The 22,487-nt window shown below is 45.5% G+C and overlaps 1 protein-coding gene across 6 annotated transcripts in view; it reads right to left on the minus strand.

The window, feature by feature from the left end:
- Positions 1-22,487, minus strand: part of TNIK (TRAF2 and NCK interacting kinase) — a 153,552-nt gene that overhangs the window by 57,614 nt on the left and 73,451 nt on the right. For all 6 annotated transcript variants that reach the window (XM_083868289.1, XM_083868287.1, XM_083868288.1 and 3 more), the window contains exons 3-7: positions 17,217-17,273; positions 12,880-13,005; positions 4,561-4,671; positions 2,206-2,296; positions 761-891 (exon numbers count right to left, since the gene is read on the minus strand). In XM_083868289.1, the coding sequence (XP_083724415.1) occupies positions 761-891; positions 2,206-2,296; positions 4,561-4,671; positions 12,880-13,005; positions 17,217-17,273 (516 nt within the window). The remainder of the gene's footprint in view (positions 1-760; positions 892-2,205; positions 2,297-4,560; positions 4,672-12,879; positions 13,006-17,216; positions 17,274-22,487) is intronic.

Raw genomic sequence — 22,487 nt, forward strand, 5'->3', positions numbered from 1 at the left:
TGCCCTCCTCTCTAGACACACACTCAGTGGACCTTAGGAGATTTGGAGCTAGAAATTCAAGTTCTGGGCACTCCAAAAAACCAAGAGACAAAAAACCAAGGGATATTTCTACAGATGTGTGTCCAGAAACTTGTAGTAAGGCAGAAATAGATAAACTTTATTAAGCTCTCCCTGCTTTAAACATCAGACCTCACTGTAGTTTGAATGGGCAGGTGGGACTCCTTAACCTTCCTGTGGATCTGCTGCATGGCACAGGGCTCTGTACCACATTTAACTCAGCAGCAATGTTGTGCTGCCACCGATCCAAAAATAAACTTCAAACAGGCTGGAGAGACATGTGAAAAGTAGGTCAGCCCCCTAAATGTCTGATTGTGTGGCAGCCTTCACATCTCCCTGCGAATATCAGCCTGCAGGCCAGAGAATGTGATTTTACCCTTTCTAAACCTGACCTGACTCCTCTCTCCAGAGTAAATAGAGAAAATACAGCTTGTTTGACTGGAGTATTTAAATACACAGTAACAAAAAGCAGGGTAGCAGGTAGGAAGCCTGAGTCTGACACCTTTCTCCACACGGGGAAAGACTCCTCACAGTAAATTTGGACACGTAAACAGCACAACAAAGATTCAGCTTGGACTTCAACTGGCATCCCAAAATCCCACAGCCAGAAAGCAGGAGGAGCCTGCACTGCCTGCCAGTGTGTGTTTTCCAGTGCTGCAAGGATATAGTGAATTCCTGAGTAGGAAGAAGCTCATTTGGGTACCTTGAAGTCATAAGTGGCATCGGGATTTTCGTCGCAGGCGATGACCTCGGGGGCCATCCAGTAAGGTGTTCCAATGAAGGTGTTTCTCCTGCCCACCGTCCTGTCCAGCTGGGCACTGACACCAAAATCCACTGGAGCAGGGAGACAACGGGGCATGGTAAAGTCAGAGACAAACCTGAGCAACACCCTGCTGCTGAATGTAAAACATTGTGCTCATTCAGAACAACTCTGTGCAGCCAGAAAAGGAAGACGTGGCTGAAGACATTCCTGTTTGATCTCTGCTGGCATCAACAGAGGTCAGTCAAGGACAAACCTGATCATCTGATGTCCAGGTTTTGTACAAAACCCTGTGCCTTTTCCTCCTTGCCAGGAGGCAATGAAAAGAAATCACAGCTCCTCATACTAATGAGAAACAGGGTTAGCAACATGAATAAGCAGCAGCCTTTGTTCTATGCTTGCTCATTTGAATTAAAGCCTGCCAAATACTGGTGGAAGCCTCATTTTTCTACCTAAATTCTTGCTGCAAATGGCAGAAATGCAAAAGACTTAAGGAACTAAGGGCCAAGGACAAAGGCCCATGGGAAATGTCAAGCAAAGAGCTGCAAAATGAAGCAAAAAATGATGAAATCAAACCAACGAGAGAATACTCTATGGTCCACTAACTGCACTTTGCACAACACAATGGCTGGAGATTTGCCCTGGAGAATTTCCCCTTGGAGAGGAATCTTCACCAGCATAAAGCCCAATGAGCTGGTGGTGCCATCTGTTAAGCCAGGGTTTAATTCTGCTGTAGAGGGAGAGTGGAGGCATAGGAAAAACAGGTTTGCACCACACATGACCAGTGTATGGATCTTCCATCACCAGCATAAACTAACTGTGCAAAAACAACCTTAATAACATGAATACTGGACAAGAGAGGATGTGAGCACATCATCTGCAGTGATCTGCTGCTTTCTATATGATCTCCACACCAATGCCTGCTCCTCTCCAGGGTGACCAACAGAATGCACAAAATTCAGAGTACGTCTTGCAAATTAAACCCCCTCCATCAGGTGAGCTTGGAAAAGGAGTCTGGATTGTGTCATGCTAAACTGAAAATGCATTATCCTCCAGGACACTGCTATGCAGCTGTGGGAGAACAGCTCCTGACCACATCTGCTGATGAACACAGGGCAAATTTCAATCCAGGGCATGAGAAATTGGTGTTGGTTGCTTAACCTGTACCTGGTGCATCCCTGCATCAACCTGGCCATCAACCCCTGGCAGTTTGAGGCACAGCACTTGATCAACACACAAGGTCATGTATCAAAGCCAACATAACAAAACCCACAGAGGAGCTCTTGGTACCCCCATCCTCTTTCTTCAGGTCATGTACAAGCCACATTTGTTGCTTCTCCCCAGCCAGCCCACCTGCAGTTTTTCCAGGAGCTCTAACCCACTCTTACCTAGTTTCACTTCTGCATTTTCCGTCAGCAATACATTCTGTCCCTTGATGTCTCGGTGAATTACTTTGTGCTGGTGTAGATGACTCAAGCCCTGGAGAATTCAGAGAAAGGTTAGAGGAACCCAAGTTCAAAGCATGTTATTTTCTGGCATTCCTCCTCAACCAATTATGCTCCAGAAATGAAAGGTTCACAGTTGGAGTTAAGCACTGGAGAATGCTTTTGTTTATCACATGCTCCAAACACTGCCCCATGTCCCATGCTGGGAGGACATGCCTGGTGAGGAGCCTGTCAATTCTGCAGGGTTTTAAACCCACTATTTCACATTCCAGCAGGAACCTGTTTTAACCCAAATTCTTCTGTCACTCCAGACATGATTTCCCTCATGTGCTCCCTTGCCTCAGGGAGCCATTTCTGTGGCAGAAATAATGGAATGGGTTTGTCTCCTTTCTCCACTTCCATCATCCAGAAACTGAAGAAAACAATTCTCTTGTTTTATCGGTCCAATAAACTGGATTTCAGTACATTTCAGTACATTTAATACATTGTATTAAAAAAGTTACCATGCAAATACAAATGTTATAACTTGCACAGATCCCTAATAGAGATATAGCTCAAGTAAAAAGCTTGTCTCAAAGGCAAAAGGTAAACTAGCCTTGCTGTTGTGCTGGTTTATTATCTCATTAATTTCTTTTTGCAACCTACATTTTTATTTCACTCATTTATTACTTTATTTTCAAAGTAACATCCACCCAGATTGCCAGCTTAGGAAAAAATATGGATTACTTCAAAAACTAATCTTGCATTAGGTTTAAATTTCACATTAAACATCCATATTTGAGGAAGAAAAGGATTTCTGCTATCGCTTTTGGTAGTTATTAGTCATTTTACGCTTGTTACCTTGGGAAAACTGTGGAACAGATTATATCTGTATAGGAGTCCTTTTTTTAGCATTATTATACTTGGTTACAGGCACCTTTGAGCATTTGAGGCAAAGTGAAAATTCCATGGGATTTCAATAAATCCTTTAACAACGTGTGATTGAGCCTCATGTTAGAATTCCAGCTGTCCATCACTGTCTGAACCAAGCATGAGCCACGTTCTGCAGGGTGAAGCTGGGAGCCTTTCCTCATCCCAAACCCCACAGAGGTCACCCCCCAGTGCCCCAACATGTGGCCAAAATGCAAGAGGTGACACCCGATGGTGGCCCTGGGACGTGAGTCAGAGGCTGGGTTGTGACTCACTGCCAGGGACTATTTTAAGGAGCAGCCTCATGGAGCTCATACACTTAAAATAGGCCCATGTGGCCTCCTGGCACTGAAAGCAGTGTCCATACAAAAGCTGATGAGTTACAGCGCCAGCCAGCATCCTCTGCACATCACTCTGGTGTGGATAGTGGCATTCAGGGACAGTGCAGAAGTCTCATTTTCTTTCATAGAATCAAAAAATTGTTTAGGTTGGAAAAGACCTTTAAGACCACTGAGTCCAACCATAACCCTGACAACTGCCAAGACCACCATGAAACCATGTCCCTAAGTGGCACATGCACATCTCTTAGAAATCCCCCCAGGGATGGGGATCCATCCTTTCCTAGACAGCCTGTTCCAGTGCTTAACTGGAACTTCCCTTTGATGAAAAAATTCTCCCTAAATCTCCCCTAGTGCAAATTGAAGCCCTTCCCTCTCATCCTATCACTTGAATGGCTCTTGTAGAGATTTCCTTCACATGCCAGATATTCCTGTTTTCTCTTGAACAAATCTTTGGGTTTGGTCAGAGCAATAGATTTTAATGTAAGGCAACCATTACAACCCCATCCTCTGACCTCAGCAAGGCAAAATGCAGAGAAGTCTTTGCTGGAGCTGCCATCTCCCAGTACATGAAACTCTGGCATGGCCCATTTTAAGACATTTCAGTCAAACATTTATATCATGAGTATAAAAGCTGCAGCACCCTCATTAAAATCAGACATGTGGATTTAATAAAACATAGGATGCTTTTTAATCACGAAGCTGCTTCTTCCCACAGACTTTATTAGTCCTCACCTTTCTGTTAACTGAAAACGTAATTCTAACGTAAATAAATCTTTGCCCTTTTAATACTAATAGGAGATTATATTTTTTGTTGCAGGAAAAAGAGGGTTAAAATTCAGGCAACTAACAGAGCTAAAGGGCATTAAGCAGGGCTTATTTATTATGCATCATACGGGCACATGAATCATTCACGCCTGCCGGCACCGCAGAGGCTCCAGCCCATGGCAGCACAGCATCCACGAGATCTGCGGAGCCAAAAGCTTCCTGTGTCCCCTGAGCACTCAGCTGCCACACTGCCAACAACATTCAGCTCCCCCTGGACACGTACCCGTAAAATCTCTCTGCAGATGTAGGCAATCCACTCCTCCTTCAAGGTGTTCCCCTTGGTGTTCTTGATGAGGTCGGTGACGGAGCCCGCGCCGCAGAACTCCATCACCAGCTGCCAAAGGGAACAGGAATGCAATTAATGACACAAATGTCATGCAGTGGCACCACCAGCAGTATCCCAACACTGACTTTGCTTCTGTGGGGACCCCATGGTGCTACACAGAGCCACTGGAACATCAGTCCTAACCTATCAGCTTGTAATCCAGTTGGAGTTTGTTATAAAATGAAACAATGAAAGGCTGGAAGGCTTGAATGGCTTGTGGCTCTCCTGATGATTGGGAGCAAGAAATAGGGATCAGTTCAGTGCTGAAAATCAGTGGAGGAGATCAGAATCTCAAACCCTACCCCTACATGCCCTACTTTATACTTCTGATCAACGTTTAGTATCAACAGCAATAAAATAAAACTCTTGCATGTAAGTTCCTCAAATCTGAAAATACAAAGGCACAGAGGCAAATATTCAAAGGCCTCCTATGATTTAGGAATCAGGTGTACTTTTCAATTTTTATTTTTTATTTGACCAGACAACCTTTGGCTCTGATCATGTTTTTGAGCAGGAAATCTCCTTTGAGGGGAAGGCTGCCAAGCAGTGTCAGGCTTCCCAGGAGGGATCTGCTGTCCTGCTGCTCAGGTTGATTCCAACATGACTGGCCACCGCCACTTGTACCACTTCCAAAGTGTCAGAATATCAAATATAGAAGTCTAATGATCTAACCCAGCCCAATCTTAACCTTGTCATTGAACAACTGTGAAATAAACATTACAAAAATAGCACGGGATGTGAGTCTGCCTCCCAGGGATTTTGCAGATCCCCAGGGTGGGCAGGAGCCATCAGCGTGCTCCAGAAAGCGAGCACAGCCTGTGTGTGCAACAAGCCTCCTCCAGGGCCTGTGCAAGTGCTTCCTCTAAGATGTGAAACTATGTTTTCCACTTAGATCTGCTTCCTACTTGAAGATCTCTCCTTGCCAGTGGTTCCTTGCCAGATTCTTCGATGTGCATGTTTCAAGTTTCTTATCACATGAGGCTTACATGGCATTTAATGTTATCCAAGCAAGTGACATCACCATTAAAAGCACAGGCCAAGAAGAGAATTAAAATGGCAGAAGGGTTACTCCTGCCCAAATTGCACAAATGCAGTGATTTAAGACTATAATAAACTGTAATGATCATAAAATCCAGACACAGGACTGCCATAAACCTTCAGGCTAAATAAGATAGTTGAGCAGGCTATACCTTACTTGGCTTTGACCATGCTGCTATCTTTAGTTTTGATGCTAAGTTTCTCTTCTCTTCCTGAACAGGTGCTGAAAAATTCTTGGAATATCCCAGTTAAGTCATGAAAGTGGCTTCAAGAAATGGAAGAAATTGCAGAAATGGATGGGTCACTGGGCAAAATCTGCCCCATGCAAAGGCAAGGAACATAGCTACAGCTCTTTCACCCCAGCAGCAGCCAAGCCATCCAGCTGGGTCACTGACATGGCATAACTCCTGGTTACTCATTGCTCAGTGAATGGGGAATAATGGAAAGCTGGTTTCAAAGTTGCTTTTCCTCTCTTTATCCCCTTTGGACCACTGACACATGGGGAATATCAGTGTCTGCATGTGTGTCTGATTAAACCAACATTTGGGATACCACAGCAGCAAATTTGGAAAGAAAATCCTGGATAGCTGAGCCAGCCACAAACATCTTGCAATCCAAAATGCTGCCCCCTCCAGTCTTCTTCCATGGAAACTCTTCCACAGGCTCTCACCAGGGTTTGGAACAAGAGGAAGAGAAAGGAACATGCTATGCTGTGCATGGCAAACACAATGCTTAAAACAAAATGGAAGAAATCCCATTAAAAGTACACAGTGCATCCATTACTTTGCCAGATTATCTCAATGGAGCTGGCAGTTCACTCGGTCCTCTACCCTGCCCTTGATCTCCACAGAGCAAAGATTAACTTCACACCAGGAGGGGAATAATACGGCCACCTGCTGATATATCCCGAATCTGTAACTGCGAAACCTCCTGGAGATTAAATTAACAGAGAGAAAGAGAGAAAGTCACAGAAGGGGTGTTTCCAACTCGGTTTTTAAGAGGTGCATCCATAGGAAAATATCAAGCACTGGCAGATCTTTGCCAGCATCAAGAGGCTCCAGATCCAAGTGAGCTGAGCACCATGAACAGCCTGAAAGCTCTGCCATGAATTCCCCAAGAAAATAAGCAGCAGAAAGGTGACAAGGTGACAAGGCTGCTTGAGTGCCCTTGTCCCTGATGGAAAGCTGATGGCCACCTCGTGTGAACAGCCCCCACTCCCATGTTTGGGTGGCTGCTGCATGCAGCACTGGGATCCCCTTTTGCTTTCATGGCTTTTTGTGCTCCTCAGGTGGAAGGAAGCTACAGAATTCCCAATGTCAGCCCATTTAGTGCAGCCTTCAAGGAGAGGAACAACAGATGATGGCAGCCCAAGGAGACACCCAACAGGCCAGGTCAGACCTGACCCACAGCACTGATGTCCTGCTGGGTGATGGTGCCCAAGAACAATAACTTGGGGAACAGGAACATGACCAGGTCTTCTCAGAGGAGGTGAGGGCTTGCTCAGCCATACAGAGAATGGGTATACTGTGTATACTGTCAACAGACAGGTAAGAGAGGGAGAAGAACAATGCAGATACTGCCATAATACCTATTTATGAACACTATGGGGATGTTTAAGATGGAAACCAACAGACTTCCATGAGAAACATTAAAATTATCAGATGTTCTTGCTGATTTCAGGGCAGAGCTTAATACACTCAGAAAAGGCTTCAAAGGGCACTTGGATACTAAAATACTTTCTCACCAGCCTCATACCTCTTTGCTCTCTCACACTTGCATCATTACCAATTTTCTTAAGGGATGAAGTCATGATGGAGTAAGACAATAAACTGGAAATGCATATTGAATTTTTATTAACCATAATTAAAATTATCATCAAGATGGGCTAAAGGTAAGATCATCTTCTGAAATTTAATTTGCAAGGACATTTATTGAGGAAGTATTTTTAAATACAGTTCATTTAGCATTTACTTAGCTCTTCATACCAGAGTGACAGCAAACTTCATAAGCAAGGCAAATTCAGAAGCTGCAGCTGTAAATCTCTGTGTCCTGCTGTCTCATGAATTTTTTGTTTAAAGAGCCTTTTCAGTTTTCAAATCAATCACTACTTTCCTCAGTTTGGGAATGGAAAGATCTCTGTTCCAATCACTGCTGTGTATTATCTGGAAGAGCTCAAACCTGAGCATCTCCAGAACACCAATCCCAACCCATCTTACAGTGAACTGCTCCAGATTGTCCAGAGGAACTCCCCAAATCAAATCCTTTATTTACACAAGACAAATCCTTCTGCACTCCTATGCCTCAGCCCAGGAATAATTTGACTTCTTTTAAGCTACAGAAAACAAGCAACACAACACACTCAGGCTAAATGCTGCTGGAAATCAATCCTCCTGCTGTGTGTGTAAACAGAACCTGAGTGCAACATGGTCCCATATGCCCAGACCACTCAAATCTCTCATACCACCCCACAGCCTGGCTCCCATGCAAAAGAGTCCCTCATCACCCACACTGTGGAACCAGGAGACAGAGACTTTCCCTTGGTGGATCACCAGAAAAGCTGATGCCCGTTTCAGAAACAGAAATGGCAATCAAATTGATGTTAAGCAGCAACTAAAATACTCAACAGCAAGGTAAGGTCATGTTTTCATTGCTTCTGTTGGTGCTGGGGTGAGAGCAGGCTGAAACTGCAGCCACACACACAGGTAGGAGCACAGGGGCCAGCACTGCTCTGCTCTCTCCTCTCCAACAGCAGCATCCAACTGCTCCCACATTTATTGAGTTCCTCAATAAATGACTTGCCTCCATCTCCCTGGATGTCAAGCCCAGCCAAGCAATCCATGCCCCTTGGGGAGGCAGCAGGCAGCTGATGCCATGGATCCTGAGCAGGCTGATGGCTTGGGGTTAAGGATGGCAGCAAAAGGAACTGGGCTCACAGTCCTGCAGTGTTTACAGCACTGATATTGCTTTGAAGAGCAGTGAGAGTTAAATAGTGCAGGATTACTCTGCCAGACAGCAGAAGAAATCTGCTCTGGTAACCCTGAGCTCCCAGTCAGAGGCCAGAAGAGCAGCCCTGATTCCCTCACACTCCCTCGGGACTGCAGAGCTTGGAGGGACTAAAGAGATACAGCTCAACCGAAGACTGACCCCTTTCAGATGTTTCATGATCTAATTTCTGTAATGCAAAGAATCAGCAACTGTCCAAAAATATTTTTCAGGGTATATAAGCAGATTAAGAGCAATCCTGCTCAGAGCTGCACAGGTGTAACCCAGTGCTTTGACAGCTCATGCTCTGTTTTCAATGCAGCCTTGCTGCCCCTGTTTTTGCTCTCCAGATTCCTGGTGTGACTGTTCACATCACCCTAAAGCAATTCAATGGGCTCCTAGTGCTCAACAGAGTGAAAAAACACATTTCAACTACACAGCCACAGCCCTGAGCAGTGCACAGCTGCAGCAGTGCCACCCTGACTGAGGGGCTGTTCCCAAACAACCCTCATTCCTTTCCCCCCCACACTGCCCCAGATTATCTGCTGCAGAGGACACCCCTGAGGCCACCCCACCACGTGGGGATCTGGCAAGCTGCCTGTTAGCAATTTGTCCCCCTTGGTGACAGATGCAGCTGCGGGCAGGGTTGCCATGGCAGCCCATCCATGGAAGCCAGTGCTGCTGGCCCTGGGGACCCTGCTGGCTCTGCCCTGCCCTGGGTGGGCTCTGGGCTGCTGCCAGCCTTTGCTCAGCCCCCACACTCTGCACAGCCCCTGTGCCTGCTGCATGTGGTGGGGGGACTGCTCTGTCCATGGTCTCAGTGCACAGTGGGCAGGAAGGGCAGATGACAAGTGTCCAGCTGAGTGGCACCTCCGTGACCCTGCACACGGGCACAGTGCATGGGGATCTGCAGCTTTCAGGAGTCCTCAGGGCAGGGGTCCCTTGGGATGGGGTCACCTCCCCCATCCAGCTCACATTTCTTAATGAATGCCTCATCTCCCATCATTTAAAAAAACATACCCACCCCAAAATATCTCAACAACTTCTCTGAGTTATTCACAGCCTGGCATCTCATAGCTTAGATTTGAGAAGAGCAAGGGGAATTTCACGAGTTTAACTCTGAGAAGCAGCAGTAAACTGATTATCTGGATCCTCACATCCCCTGGGAATTTCCCCAGTTTCTGCAGCCCACCCTCACCCTGTTCCCTTGCACCAGAGCAGGACTCCCTCAACTCAGCTAAAGAGAGGCACAAACCCCCCCAAAGACCCACAGCACCCCAGAATACAATACATTTTCCAACATAAGAATAAACCTATCTCATATTTTTATTTTTTTTTAAATGTTCCATAAAGGTTGTCCCTATAACTTTTACTTCCTTTTTTTCTTGCCTAACGTAGCAGATTTGTGATGCATCTGCTAAAACACACTCTGCACAGCTCCCTGATTTCTGAAAACAGGGTTGTTTAGTGAGCTGGAGCTCATCTTTCAGGGCAAGTGGCTGCTGTGGAATGGAGCAGCAGCACAGACAATACTTCATGTCGGAAGCTTGCCACGTTTCTGAGAGATCTTAATCTCCACTGAAAGAGTTCCCTATTTTTCATTTCCGTATCAGCCTCCGAGTGTCGATAAAAAGAATTACTTGGGCATTATCAGAAACCGTTTTATTTCCACAAAGAGTCAATGAAAAATAAACAAGCCTTTATCTGTGAGGCAAGACTGATAGAGTTCACACGAGTCCTAATTCAATCAGATCCTGAAACAACAGCTATTTAACACAGTGGCACCAGCACACCTCTCCTCCAGGGCTGGGGAGCTTTCCCAAGAATATCTCCACCAGTCCCAACACTGGGCACAGACTTAAAAAACTCCCTCTCATCCCCAGGGCAAGAAAAGCAGCTTTTGAAAGAATCTTTTTCACTAACACATGAGAAAGGCCCCAAATTGAGAGGAGAGGCAGTGGTCTGGCAGATAATTCAGATTATCTAGTCTGCCTTTCCCAGGGGGCAGGAACAAGCAGCACAACTGGACTGTGACCACCTTTTCCCTTTGCATGACTGGGTGACCCACCAGGGAAAACCCAAGTTCTCCTCCTGACTGGGGGCATGTGAAGGTGATATGGCACATACAGATTCCTCTGCTTGTGTCATGGTGATGGGGACTGATGGAAGGATCACAGAATATCCTGAGTAGGAAAGGATCCCATAAGGACTATTGAATCCAGCTCCTGGTCCTGAACAGGAAAACTCCAAGAATTCCATCCTGTGCCTGAGAGCTTTGTCCAAATGTTTCTGAATTCTGTCAGGCTTGGTGCTGTGATCACTTCCCTGGGGAGCCTGTTCCAGTGCCCAACCCTTTCCTAATATCCACCTTAAACCTCCCCTGACACAGCCCCACTCCATCACTCTTCATGCCATTCCTCTTAATCCAAGGAGTTCTCTAGTGAGCTTTCCTTTTTGAAAGTTTGGACTGTTCTTTTATTAACACTTATGTAGGCCAAGAGCCATTTGTACTGAAGCTGGAGTAAAGAAACAAAACCAAGCCCTCTTGCCTGGTCTGAGCACACAAACCCCAGACTCAACCAGTGCAAAGGCACTGAGCAGAGGCCAGCACCAGGGAGGGCTCCTCTCAATACCAGGGGACTTGGCACACAGTTGGTGGGGCTTATTTTCCCCTCCTGGCACTCCTGCAGCACAAGGAGGAACATTGTGGATTGTTTTCATATTTCACTTAAAAAAAAAAAACAAAACTATAAACCAGCCAAAGCCAAATGGAATTTCATAGGATGAAATAGCATTTCTCAGCCTGACAGCTTTTGCCTTGCTGAATCCCAGGCCAGCTGCAAAGAACATGGTTTTTACGAATTCCCACCAAAAGCAACCTGGACACCCAGGGTAGGAACGTCCCTGGAGTCCAAGCCCCCAAGTCTTCCCAATAATTCAGTGTATCAGAAAGTCTTGTGGAACAAATTGGCACAGAAGTCTATCATCTACAGTTTTCTCCTGGGAGGAACATCTTCTGAACCCCTCCACTTCCCACAGGATGCTCTGGCATCCTGAAGTCATGGCTGAAGTCACTGAATGTTTTGCTAAAATAAAGCTTATGTTGTACAGAAACTAGAGGGAAGACAGTGCTGCTGCTCTTCAGCATTTCCATGGTCTCCCAGATGAACCATGGATATTTGTCACCCTTGAAAAATTAGGCTGCAGCAACCTTGCTCAGGCACAGAAAAGCTTTAGAAATCACACATGGGTAAGGCAGAATTGACTGGATTTACAAGACTGTGAGGAAAAAAAAATATTTTTTCAACCACAGGACAATATCCAGGTCATTGTACTGCCGATAACTCCAACAGAGCCTTCTCTCCAACAGACCCCTAAGGAAAGCAGGGTCCTACACTGCTGCTCTGATGGCCATGGGCACTGCAGGCTGCTGCTCCAGAGACTCCAACCAGCACAGACAAGCTCAGAACACAGCACAACAACTTTAATTAATTTTACAGCAACCACTGGAGCCCTGAGCTGTGGTGCCTCTGCCCTGCCCGACCCCTGAGCACCAGCTGCTGCCAAAGGGAGTGGGCTCTGATGCTCTGTCCCTCCTCAGGGATAGAGAGGATTTAAACTCCATCCTCCCTGCTCTGGGGATGCTGAATTAATAACTGAGAAGCTCCTGACAAGGGAAGCAGCAGGAGGATGCAGCTGAGGATTTACAGAGCTGCAAAGCAGCTCTTGGTGCCCCTCAGCACTGTCCCCCAAAAGTGGCTGAGCAGCCACAGATCTCTCTGACTTTTCCTCACTGTCCCCCTCCTCTTTATCAGCCTGCACAGGCTCCAGAAGTGTGAAGCACAAGAGGCACCAACAAGAGCTGGCAGGAATCACCCTCAGCCTCCATCTTCCCAAAAATGTGCCCAGCTCCCTTCGACTGCCAGAAGACGGAATGATTTTCAACTGACTATTGTACTAAAGATACTGCTAATGACACTCCAGAATAAAAATGGGTTTGCCATCAGCCTGCAAAGATTTTATGGCAAAATGGAGATGTGTTTTGCAGTGCAGCAAGAGCCTGATCAAAGCCATGACTTTGAAAAAGATGGATGCAAAATAAGGGGTTTTGTGTAAGCTGGGTGCTGGTAAGGACAATTCAGAGTAAAAAGATCTGTCTCAAATCCCAGTTATTTTAAAGAAAAGAAAGCAACTTACCCAGAGCTGATCATCCATTCCTGGTGGGTTCTTTTTAATAAAAGCACCATAATATGTAGCAATATTTCGGTGATGAGAATACTTCTTCAGCATGTTAATTTCTTGTTTGATCTCTTCCTCTTCATCCTGGAATGAGGTGAAAAGACAAGAAAGATAAAACCAGAGGCATTAGGAGACCACACTACAGAGGGTCCAAGCTTGTCTTCTGTACGTGGGTGAACTTCCAAGCACCCTTCTCTCCTGACTGACCTCTCAGGTTCTTTGCACCATTTTTTACAGCAGATCCTGGGAGCCTGAGAGCTGCACTGGAGACTCCTGTTGCTCTGAGGCTCAGCCATACCTGTGTTACCCCAGTGATGCATTAGCACACCCCCACAGACACACCAGAGGCTCAAGAAGGTGCTTTTCTACAAACCACTGCATGTCAAAAGTGTTCCTTTTGTGTGCTCCCAGCCCTCTGGCACATCCCTCCTGCCCACCCTGGGAGCAGCACAAGACCTCTGGAGACACCAGGAGCTGCAGGTGGTGGGGTGGCTCCAGATGGGGAGCAGGAAGGTGCCACCTGCCCACAATCTCCATCAGAGTAACTCAGTCCTGGTGACAAGCACCACGAGCTATCCCAGCCCCTCTCTGTCCCATCTGCAAAATGGCATTAGCTGAAGCAGCAGAGCCACATCAATACCTGTTCTGATGTCCCACCTCTTTGTTCTCACACCCATCAAACGTGCCCTGGTTTTATTTTAAGCTGACCGAATTCCAGCCCGCTGTATTTCCACAGGCAGCACTCAGCACCTTGATGTCAATGAGCTTTATTATAAAGGACCAGAAGGGCTGCCTGTTCTTTTTTCTCCTTTATTCCTCTCCTGTCCCTCACCTGCCTCTCTTGACCTCAGTTTTACAAATGGGCAAAGGACAAGACACCCATAGAGCAGCAGAGCAGCTTTTCCTGAGCAGCAGTGCCCCCTGACCAGGTGTCAGATAACACGGTCAGAAACACATCTTTCTTCCCAAAATACCATCCAGAGAACAACAGCAAAGGTTAAGACAAGAGGAACAAGTACAAGAAATATCTGGATGGAGCCTGCATAAATAACCTCCAGTTTTACTTTCTGTAAGAACACAGAGGGTATAAGCACCAAACAGGCTCAAACATTACAAGAAAACCAAGGGATTATTCCGGAAGAATCTTTATCACCTCTCTTTAAGCAGACAACACAACTTTGCTTGTTTTCACTTGTCCAGGAAACCGGGGCATATAACATGAAGTTTATCAGGTCATAGAGGTGATTTTATTAATTGAAGCCCTTTGAAACAACAACTAAAAAGCAGCTGGATGCTCAACAGTGCTGGGAGGAAGGAGCAGCACTCAGCACAAAATGCCTCCAGCCCTCTGAGCACCCAGCCAGCTTTTCAGTCATCCCTCAATTCATGCCTGGCTCTCTAGGAAAAAACAGAGGCAAGCCAGAGAGTCATTTGGTTGAAAGTTTTGACTCCATCTTCAAGCTGAAGAACTCAAAATGGGTGGGAAAACTCTCCAAAGCATAAGATCCATGGATGGCATGTGAGGACGTGTCTGCATGGCCAAGCTCAGAGGCTCCAGCCCAAACTCCTGCTCCAAGCAGGACTACTGAGTGACCATCCCCAGCAAATCCAGAGAGGCAGGGAAGAAAATGGAATCATCACAGCAAGCTGCTGCAACTACTGCAATCCCAAAGCCAACAAAAGCCACAGGCCAGGCTTTGCAATCTCACTTTGCCTCCATCAATTGATTCTGAAACATCCATCGCTGGATGTAGGTCATGCAGCACACAGCAGGACCAGCCCCTGGAAAACGAATCTGAACTCTTAATTCAGAGAGAGAGCAGCTGCCCAAACTGATGAAGTGCTGCCATTTGAGGGCCTCTATTCTGCAACCTTCCCTAACAGATAATTAGTAAGAGCAGAGATGAGTCAAACAAAGCATCATTGTCAGGGAGCCTGTCTGGGTTTAGCACAAAGCACGTGGTCAGGATGAAATGCTGTCTGGGAGCTCACTGAACACAAAATCATCATGGTTTGGGAGTTGGAAGAGACCATAAAGATCACCTAATTCCATCCCCTACCATGGGCAGGGATACCTTCCACTCTAGACCAAGTTGCTCAGAGCCTCATCCAGTCTGGGCTTTACACTCCAGAAGCTGCTGTGGCTATGGCTGGGATGACCCCACTAACTCTGCTCTCTGCTGACTTCTGAAAGACACACTGTCATCGGGGATATCCTGGAAAAACAGGTGGGATGGAAGGTCAGGATCAAATGAAGCAGCAACAGCTCTGAAACTGTGTGTGAGGAGGAAGTAAAGGACTGAGTTTGGGTTTTCAGCAGTAGGATTTGCACTGAGCCTGGAGCAGGTGCCAAGCACGGCTGTAGGCACAATGCATGGACCAGCCTTAGAAATTTCTCCAGAAGCAATGCCCAGGACCATTCCTGAAGTGCCTTCAGCACCAAGAGCTATGGAGCACAGACAGTCCCTACCAGAGCACAGGTTAGCACCGCCTGCACTGTGGTCACTGCTCATTCTGCCCTGAGCCTTCCCTGCCTAAAAGCAGCCTAAAGAGAAAATAATTAAACATCCAAAAGCCACATCCCAGGACAAATATCTGATTTACACCTTGTACATTCAGACATGAGGGCCCAGCTTTACAAGGTAAAGTCTTAGATCAGGGACATCTACTTAAAGATGTGCTATGAAGTTATTATTGGGCAATATCAGATTTCAGGCACTTTTCTCCAACATCTTTCCTTGGAAGTGATGTTTTTTTTAAAACCACTGAATTAAGTGTGGATTCAAATTTAAGGCTGTGTTTGGCCTCAGAGTAATATTTTGATTTCTCAGCTAAAATTCATTCTAACATCAGACTTTATCCCATGGGAATTTCACTGCTGTTTATGCCATGAGTTTATGCTTGGTGGGTCTGCCTATTCCCTTGGAGCCTGCTTCCCATGGGAAGGAGATAAACGGCACTTGTAGATACTACAAGTAAACAGGAACAAATCTCATTCACATTTACAGACTTATTTCCACACACCATTTCACCTGTTAGCACCAAAAATAACCTGGATGAAGGTCCCATAGATATTAATACCACACCAGAGCATCTAAGGTATTTCAAAACAGATTCCCCAGGCCAGCTGACTGCTTTCACAGAGAGTCATTTCTGCATGTGCTGAACTCCTGAAAGCTATTAAAACATTAACTCAAAAATTAATTTGGTTGTATTGTGAGTGAGTCTTCATTTTGAAATGTGTTATTCCAGTCAACAAAAACAACAAAGATACATTCTTACTCCCAGGCCTGGCATTGTTTCCAGTGCAGGAACTTTGGGAGAGATAGTACTGCACTTGGAAAAAAAAAAATACTCACGAAAAAGCATCTTCATGCCATGCTCCTAAATGCATCTAGGTTTTTAGATCACAGCAATTCATTTTTCCTTTTGTGGCAACTGTGAAATGGTAAAACCATCCTCTCCCCTCAATTTTGTTATTCTTTTAACAATTTGTAAATTCTTGGTTCTTAGTGTGACAAAAGTTTTAAAAGAGCCACCTTAGAGACCAGGGTGGTGTGGCTTTTTCCCCTCTTTATCAGTGGGATGCACAGAAATTATTCAACTTGCCTCATGAAGTTATTCATAACAATAATTGCAACATACTTCTGGTGAACAAAAGCTCTTCAGTGAAAATCACGGAGGCAGAGAAACAGAAATAAGTTATGAATACACGATCCTGTTGCTACTTTTGACAAGGTCATGTGCAATAGCACAAGAGCGAATGGCTTCCAACTGACATGGGGCAGGGTTATATGGGATATTGGGAAGAAATTCTTCTCTGTGAGCGTCGTGAGGCTCTGGCATATGTTGCCCAGAGAAGCTGTGGCTGTCCTATCCCTGGAAGTGTCCAAGGCCAGGTTGGATGGGGCTTGGAGCAGACTGGGATAGTGGAAAGTGTCCCATGGCAGGGACTGGACCTGGATGATCTTTATGGACTCTTCCAACCTAAAATAATTCTATGATTTTCTTCAGAATTTATTAGGACATTCAAAAGAGCCACTGCTGGAACTGGATGCTGCTTTGTTTCAGCATGAAAGTACCTAATCTCCAAAACTCTTCCAGATTTATTTTTTTCTCACTTATTTATTAAAACTAAAACCCCCTAATGGCACATAACACATTAAGACAAAGGCAATTTACTTCCCAGGAACATCAGTCTTTCACCCACCCCCACACATTATCACACCCCATCCCCTTTCCCCTCTTATCTGTAATTTAAAGGATGCAGGAGGAGGAGGAGGAGGATACATTACCCCGGTGACGTCCATAACCTTAATAGCAGCGAGCTGGCCTGTTTTAACATGACGACCCTGCAAAAGAAAAGGGAGAAATTTGTTTGGTTTTGCTCAGTGACAATGTTTCCCTCACAGTGAACAATATCCTTAAACAATCTCCTCGCTCTGGCAGCATCCACACAGTTATTTGTTGCTTTTTCAAGAGCATCTTCACAGCAGCCATGATGAGAAAGCAATTCCCTCCCCTTCCTCCTGCCATTACAATTAATTAGTATGGGGCCTTCAGTGCTGTATTTTCCTGGCAAACAAGTGCTGGAAATACCCTTTAATGCTCAGCCATGCACAAAAAACCAGCTCAGGGCCTCTCCTGAGCACAGAGCATGACTCGGCTGGAAATGGGCTGCTGGAGCTGAGATGATGGGAATATGCTGCCTGGGATACCCACACTGCCTTCAGTCCACTCAGGTCCCATCCCAGCTCTCACACACCTGGGGACACACCCTGGCCTGCAGGACACCATATTCACTCTGACCAGTAACTCAATTATTTTCAGAAAGACTTAGTTAGCAAGATAGAGAGGATTTTAAAATTTTCAGCAACTGAAAAAAAAAAAAATCAGCAAATCACTGCAATGAACTGTTTGTTGCACAGTGCTTGACTACATTAATCCTAATGGGAAAATGCCTGGGAGAGATGGTGAAAATATAGAAGAGTTCCAACTATTTATGAGGTCTTAAAACCAACACAACTGCTATCAGCCAAGGCAATTCCCAGTCTTTCCTCCTTTCCTGAGAAACAGATCACCCAACATCATATCCAAATTGCTCATATCAAATCATTCCCACCCCTAACTGGAGGACATGTGCTCTGCTTCCAAACCAGGCAGCCTGAGGAAAAGATGTTTTTCCTCCAGGAAAGACAGCTAATGCTGATCTTAACACGACAGCTGGGAGGCAAAGGGAAGCATCTCTATTTCCCAGTTTACATCCCTATTTACTATGGGGGTTGCCCAAGGCCCCATCATGGGAGACATGGTGTGGAAGACACATGGAAATGGCAGCTCCTGCCCTGCAGCATTGATAATTAACACACCAAGGACAGAACCAGGAGCAGAGCTGAAGAAGGGTCAAGCTGCACCATGGCAGAAACGGGGAAAAATAGAAGCTTTTCCTAAATTGCAGGCTCCTCCTGCCCCCATAGCAGTGTGCATGTTGATGAGCTGGGGTTTGTCTCAGCTCTCCCAGCCCTCCTGCAGACTGGAGATGGTCTTTCACACCATCTCAGCTCAAGAACCTTAAATTACCAGACATGGGAACCTCTGCCTGGTCCCGCAGGTTTTGCTGGGAACCAAACCCACACACCAGCTGCGGAGCAAGGCAGCATCATCCTCTCCAAATTTATTACTTCACCAGGAAGCCAATTCACCCACCAGGGCTCCTCGCTCATTTATTAACACAATTTATACGTCCTGAGCAACCCCACGTTCTAACAGCGGAAAAAGAGCTTTATTTTAAAATATGTGCAACATAAAATGTAATAAAACCAAGCGTGGCCCAGCGGCCCCAGGCTGTGGCTGAAGCATCCCCTGGATGTGGCTGTTGGGAAGGAGGGGCATGTTACCAGACACCATCAATTTAGACAGCATGATCTGCAGAAACAAATCCTTCTTTTCCTAAATTTGTCCTTGTTGGCTTGCCCAGGAAGTCCCCATGTGTACTGACATTTTAATTAAAGCCCATTGAGCACCAGCAGGGTAAACACTTGGACCATGGCACACCCCATCCCCCATGAGCTGGAGGAGTGGGGGGGAAGCAAGCTGGGGCATTTCAAACCATGGATTTAGGAGTTATACCTGCCTTCACATGATGCATCACCACCTCATTTTGTATTTTAAGGAAATGCCCCAGCTTTGCTGGGATGAAGTGCTCCTGCTTTCCTCAGTACCAGCCAAGTGGAAAGGGATCCCTGTCTGGCCACAGCATCCTTCTACCAGGAATCTGCTGCTTCCTTGCACATCTCCCAAATATTCACAGACGATGGTAAGAATTTAATATCATGTAAGCATTTACCAAAACAAAATAAACCACTTGGAAACATATGTTAATGTAAGCCATAAGGGGCACTTAGTCACGCAAAAATCAGGCAGAGTAGAACCAGTAAGTGTTCACCCTGGGATGTTGTAGCAAAGGTTTGTTTTTCCTATAGTTTGTTCATGACAATGGATTGTAGAGTTTCACCAAGATGAAGCCATCTGGGGAAAACAGGCATCTCCTCACCAGTCAACCATCCCTTTTAATTCAACCTACTGCTCAGCACCGAGACTTGCTGTGAAACCTTCATAAATAGTTCAGAAAATCCAGTTGATTTTTACCCTACTGCAGATGTTCTTGAATTTGCAATAAAGATATAGACAGGCTGGAGGGAGACACTGAGAATGGAAATGAGAGATGCAACAGAGGAATTAAATCAACATCCAACCTGTACCCACTAAAAGGATGCCACAGCAGCAATAAACCCCTCTCACAGCATCAGCCACCTCTGGCACCTTGGCCACAGAGATTCCAGTGCCTGTGCCCAAAGCCTGGAAGCAAGACCAGAAGCATCCACGCCCCTGCAGTCTCTCCAAAATATCCAGTTGGATCAGGATGTGGAACAACCTCTGCCAAAGCCAAGGCAAGATGAAATTGGGAATTAATTAATGTCAAGTCTTGAGTTGTCAGGTGTTAATCTGTGCTGCTGTAAGAAAGCTACAAAAGAGGACTGGGGTATCAAAATAAGAAAAGCACCAAAAAGCTCTACTGTGATGCTTTTACCTCCTGTGTCTTCCATCCATCAAAACTTGATTTTTTTCCTTTAAACCATCACCACAGCAGTGCCCCCCACCCAAAAACCACATGGAGACTGAGCCCTACTCCTGCTCCCCTGCTCAACTCTGTCTCCTCGACACCAAAGATGTGGCTCAAAACAGGCAAGAAGTGTTGTGGTTCAAGAGAAAAATCTCCACTTTTTCAAAAGTTCTCCACTTTGGTGTCCCCATGGGCATGGCTGGAAAGGGTGCAGCAAAGCCTTCAGGAGGATGAGAGTTTTTCTGGGTAAAACAGTCACTTCTGAGCCTTCAGACCACAGCACCAGCAATGTTTTTGGTGACAGGAGCAAAGGTAGCTGGCAAGGAACAGCCATCACTGAGCCTCCCTTGCTCCTTGTGCTCTCCTCACCTCCTGCCTCAAACACACAAACATTCTTCATCATCTCCCTGCTCTTTTCCAAGGCAGGTTCTGCCTCTGGCTCTTCATGAATTCAGCACTGTTACAGACACTGATGGCTACGATGGCACAAAACATGGAGGAAAACTGAGCTACTAAAGCATTTCCCCCTCTCCAGATTCACTGTCAAGGTTCACTTGGGTACAAACCCACATTCCAGCCTCAGGATTATTCAAGCATGATCTTCAAGGCTGCCACATTTTTTTAATTAAACATCCATCTGAGCATAAATTCATGCTCCTAATTACTATCAAAATGTTATATCAACTATCACTAACTTGATAATGTCAAGTATTAAGACTAATTTCTACAATTAGAAGGCACCATGAGTTTTTTCCTCAAAGGTTGTGGTCCTCACACTCCATAAAGTGTAGTGGACCAGCACACAAAGAGAGCATTGGTAAATGCTTTTAAACATCAATTGATGTATTCAGGCATTATGTTTACTAAATAAATAAACCCTGGCCTCAATATCAGCCTTTGTAGATAACAACGGCATATATTGGCCCAAAATTCAAGTCCACATTTTAAGGACAGAAAGAGGATGATTGATTGTTGCTTTTTAACATTTTCCTTGCACAAGCATGGATTTCACCTCTAAGCAAAACCTGCAATTTCTGTACCCAGAAATGTATTCTATCGTATCTATTTAACTTGTGCTGTCGGCTTCTATTTATCCAACAAAATAAATGACCCCATCACCTGCTGCAGTCAGTGGGACACAACCAGAATTGGCACTTTGGTGGGAAATGTCCCATTTCTTTCTGCCAGGCAGAGCAACATCTCTTACACTTCCCAGCCTGGACACACAGCCTCCAATGCCCCATCCATACAAAATCCCCACTGCAGCCACTTAATGGAGTAACCATGTTGTATGTCTGATACTTTACAGCAAAACACTTATAATCCAACCATTCTGCACTGCCCTTACTCATGCTGCATGTAAATATTAAAATGAGTGGGCTTAGGGTGCTCTTGCAAAGCACTGCTGAGATTTCAACATGCACAGCCCTGCTGGGACCAGACCACAACATCAGCCCTCACCACTGAGGAACACTGTGTCTCATACAGAAATCTCAGTGAACTGAGGCAAACAACAAAAAGTCTCATAAAAGTCCAAATATTACCACTTTGGCAGCAGAGAAGCATCTCAAATAAATTTCTTCCATTACATTTCTGTTGCAGTTAAAATACTGAGCCTGCTGCCAGCAGCCCAACAACCACCATTTCTACTGTCCCACCCCAGCCATCAGCCAGCACATCCTCAGCACCCCCACATCCTGCTTATTCTTCCTACAACATGCACAGGACACCAGAGATTTTACCAGGTTAGAAGCCACCAGCTCACTTCTCTGTGTTCACATATAATTTTTGGTGTTACGAAAACCTCTTTGGTCAGCCCTACTTCTGCCCATGCACCATTCAAGGTGTCCACTGGTGAGTCTCATCTCCTCCAGACTCTGTTTCAGCATCAAAGATCTTTTGCAGTGAAGATTTCTTGAGATGGGCCAGAACTTCTCACAGCTCCATGGTCCAGGTCCTGCCAGTTCCTTGTTTTCCTGTAGTTCAGGGACTCAGTCCAAGATTTTTAGCATGAAGGCACTTCAGCACTAATGCACTGAAAACTGCATCCCAATTTTTCCTGGGAGAAGGAGCTTTGCCTTCCAACAGGAGCCATGAATCTGAATTGCCATCCTGCTGTACATTAGACCATTTTATAGCACCTGGCACGATTTGTTCTCAGCTTTTACAGAGTACAGGCACATTTATGTACTTGGTTTCCCATTGAAAGCAATCTTGAAGGTGTCAAATTCCCCTCTCCCAACGAGTCTGAGGGGCTAAAATACTCACTGATGTAAAAAATAGGCCTGTTCTAGTGTGAAAATTCAGCAATCTCCAAAACAAGCTGGCTAAAAATGACGTAGGCAAGCTTTGCACTTGGTTTACAGATCTCTTCAAACATGTCTGAAATAAATCCATGTATCTGAGAAGGTAGTTAAAACACTGGAGGCCAGTATGAGAAAAA

Source organism: Zosterops lateralis, assembly GCF_965231275.1.
Source record: "Zosterops lateralis genome assembly, chromosome: 10".
Taxonomy (NCBI): domain Eukaryota; kingdom Metazoa; phylum Chordata; class Aves; order Passeriformes; family Zosteropidae; genus Zosterops; species Zosterops lateralis.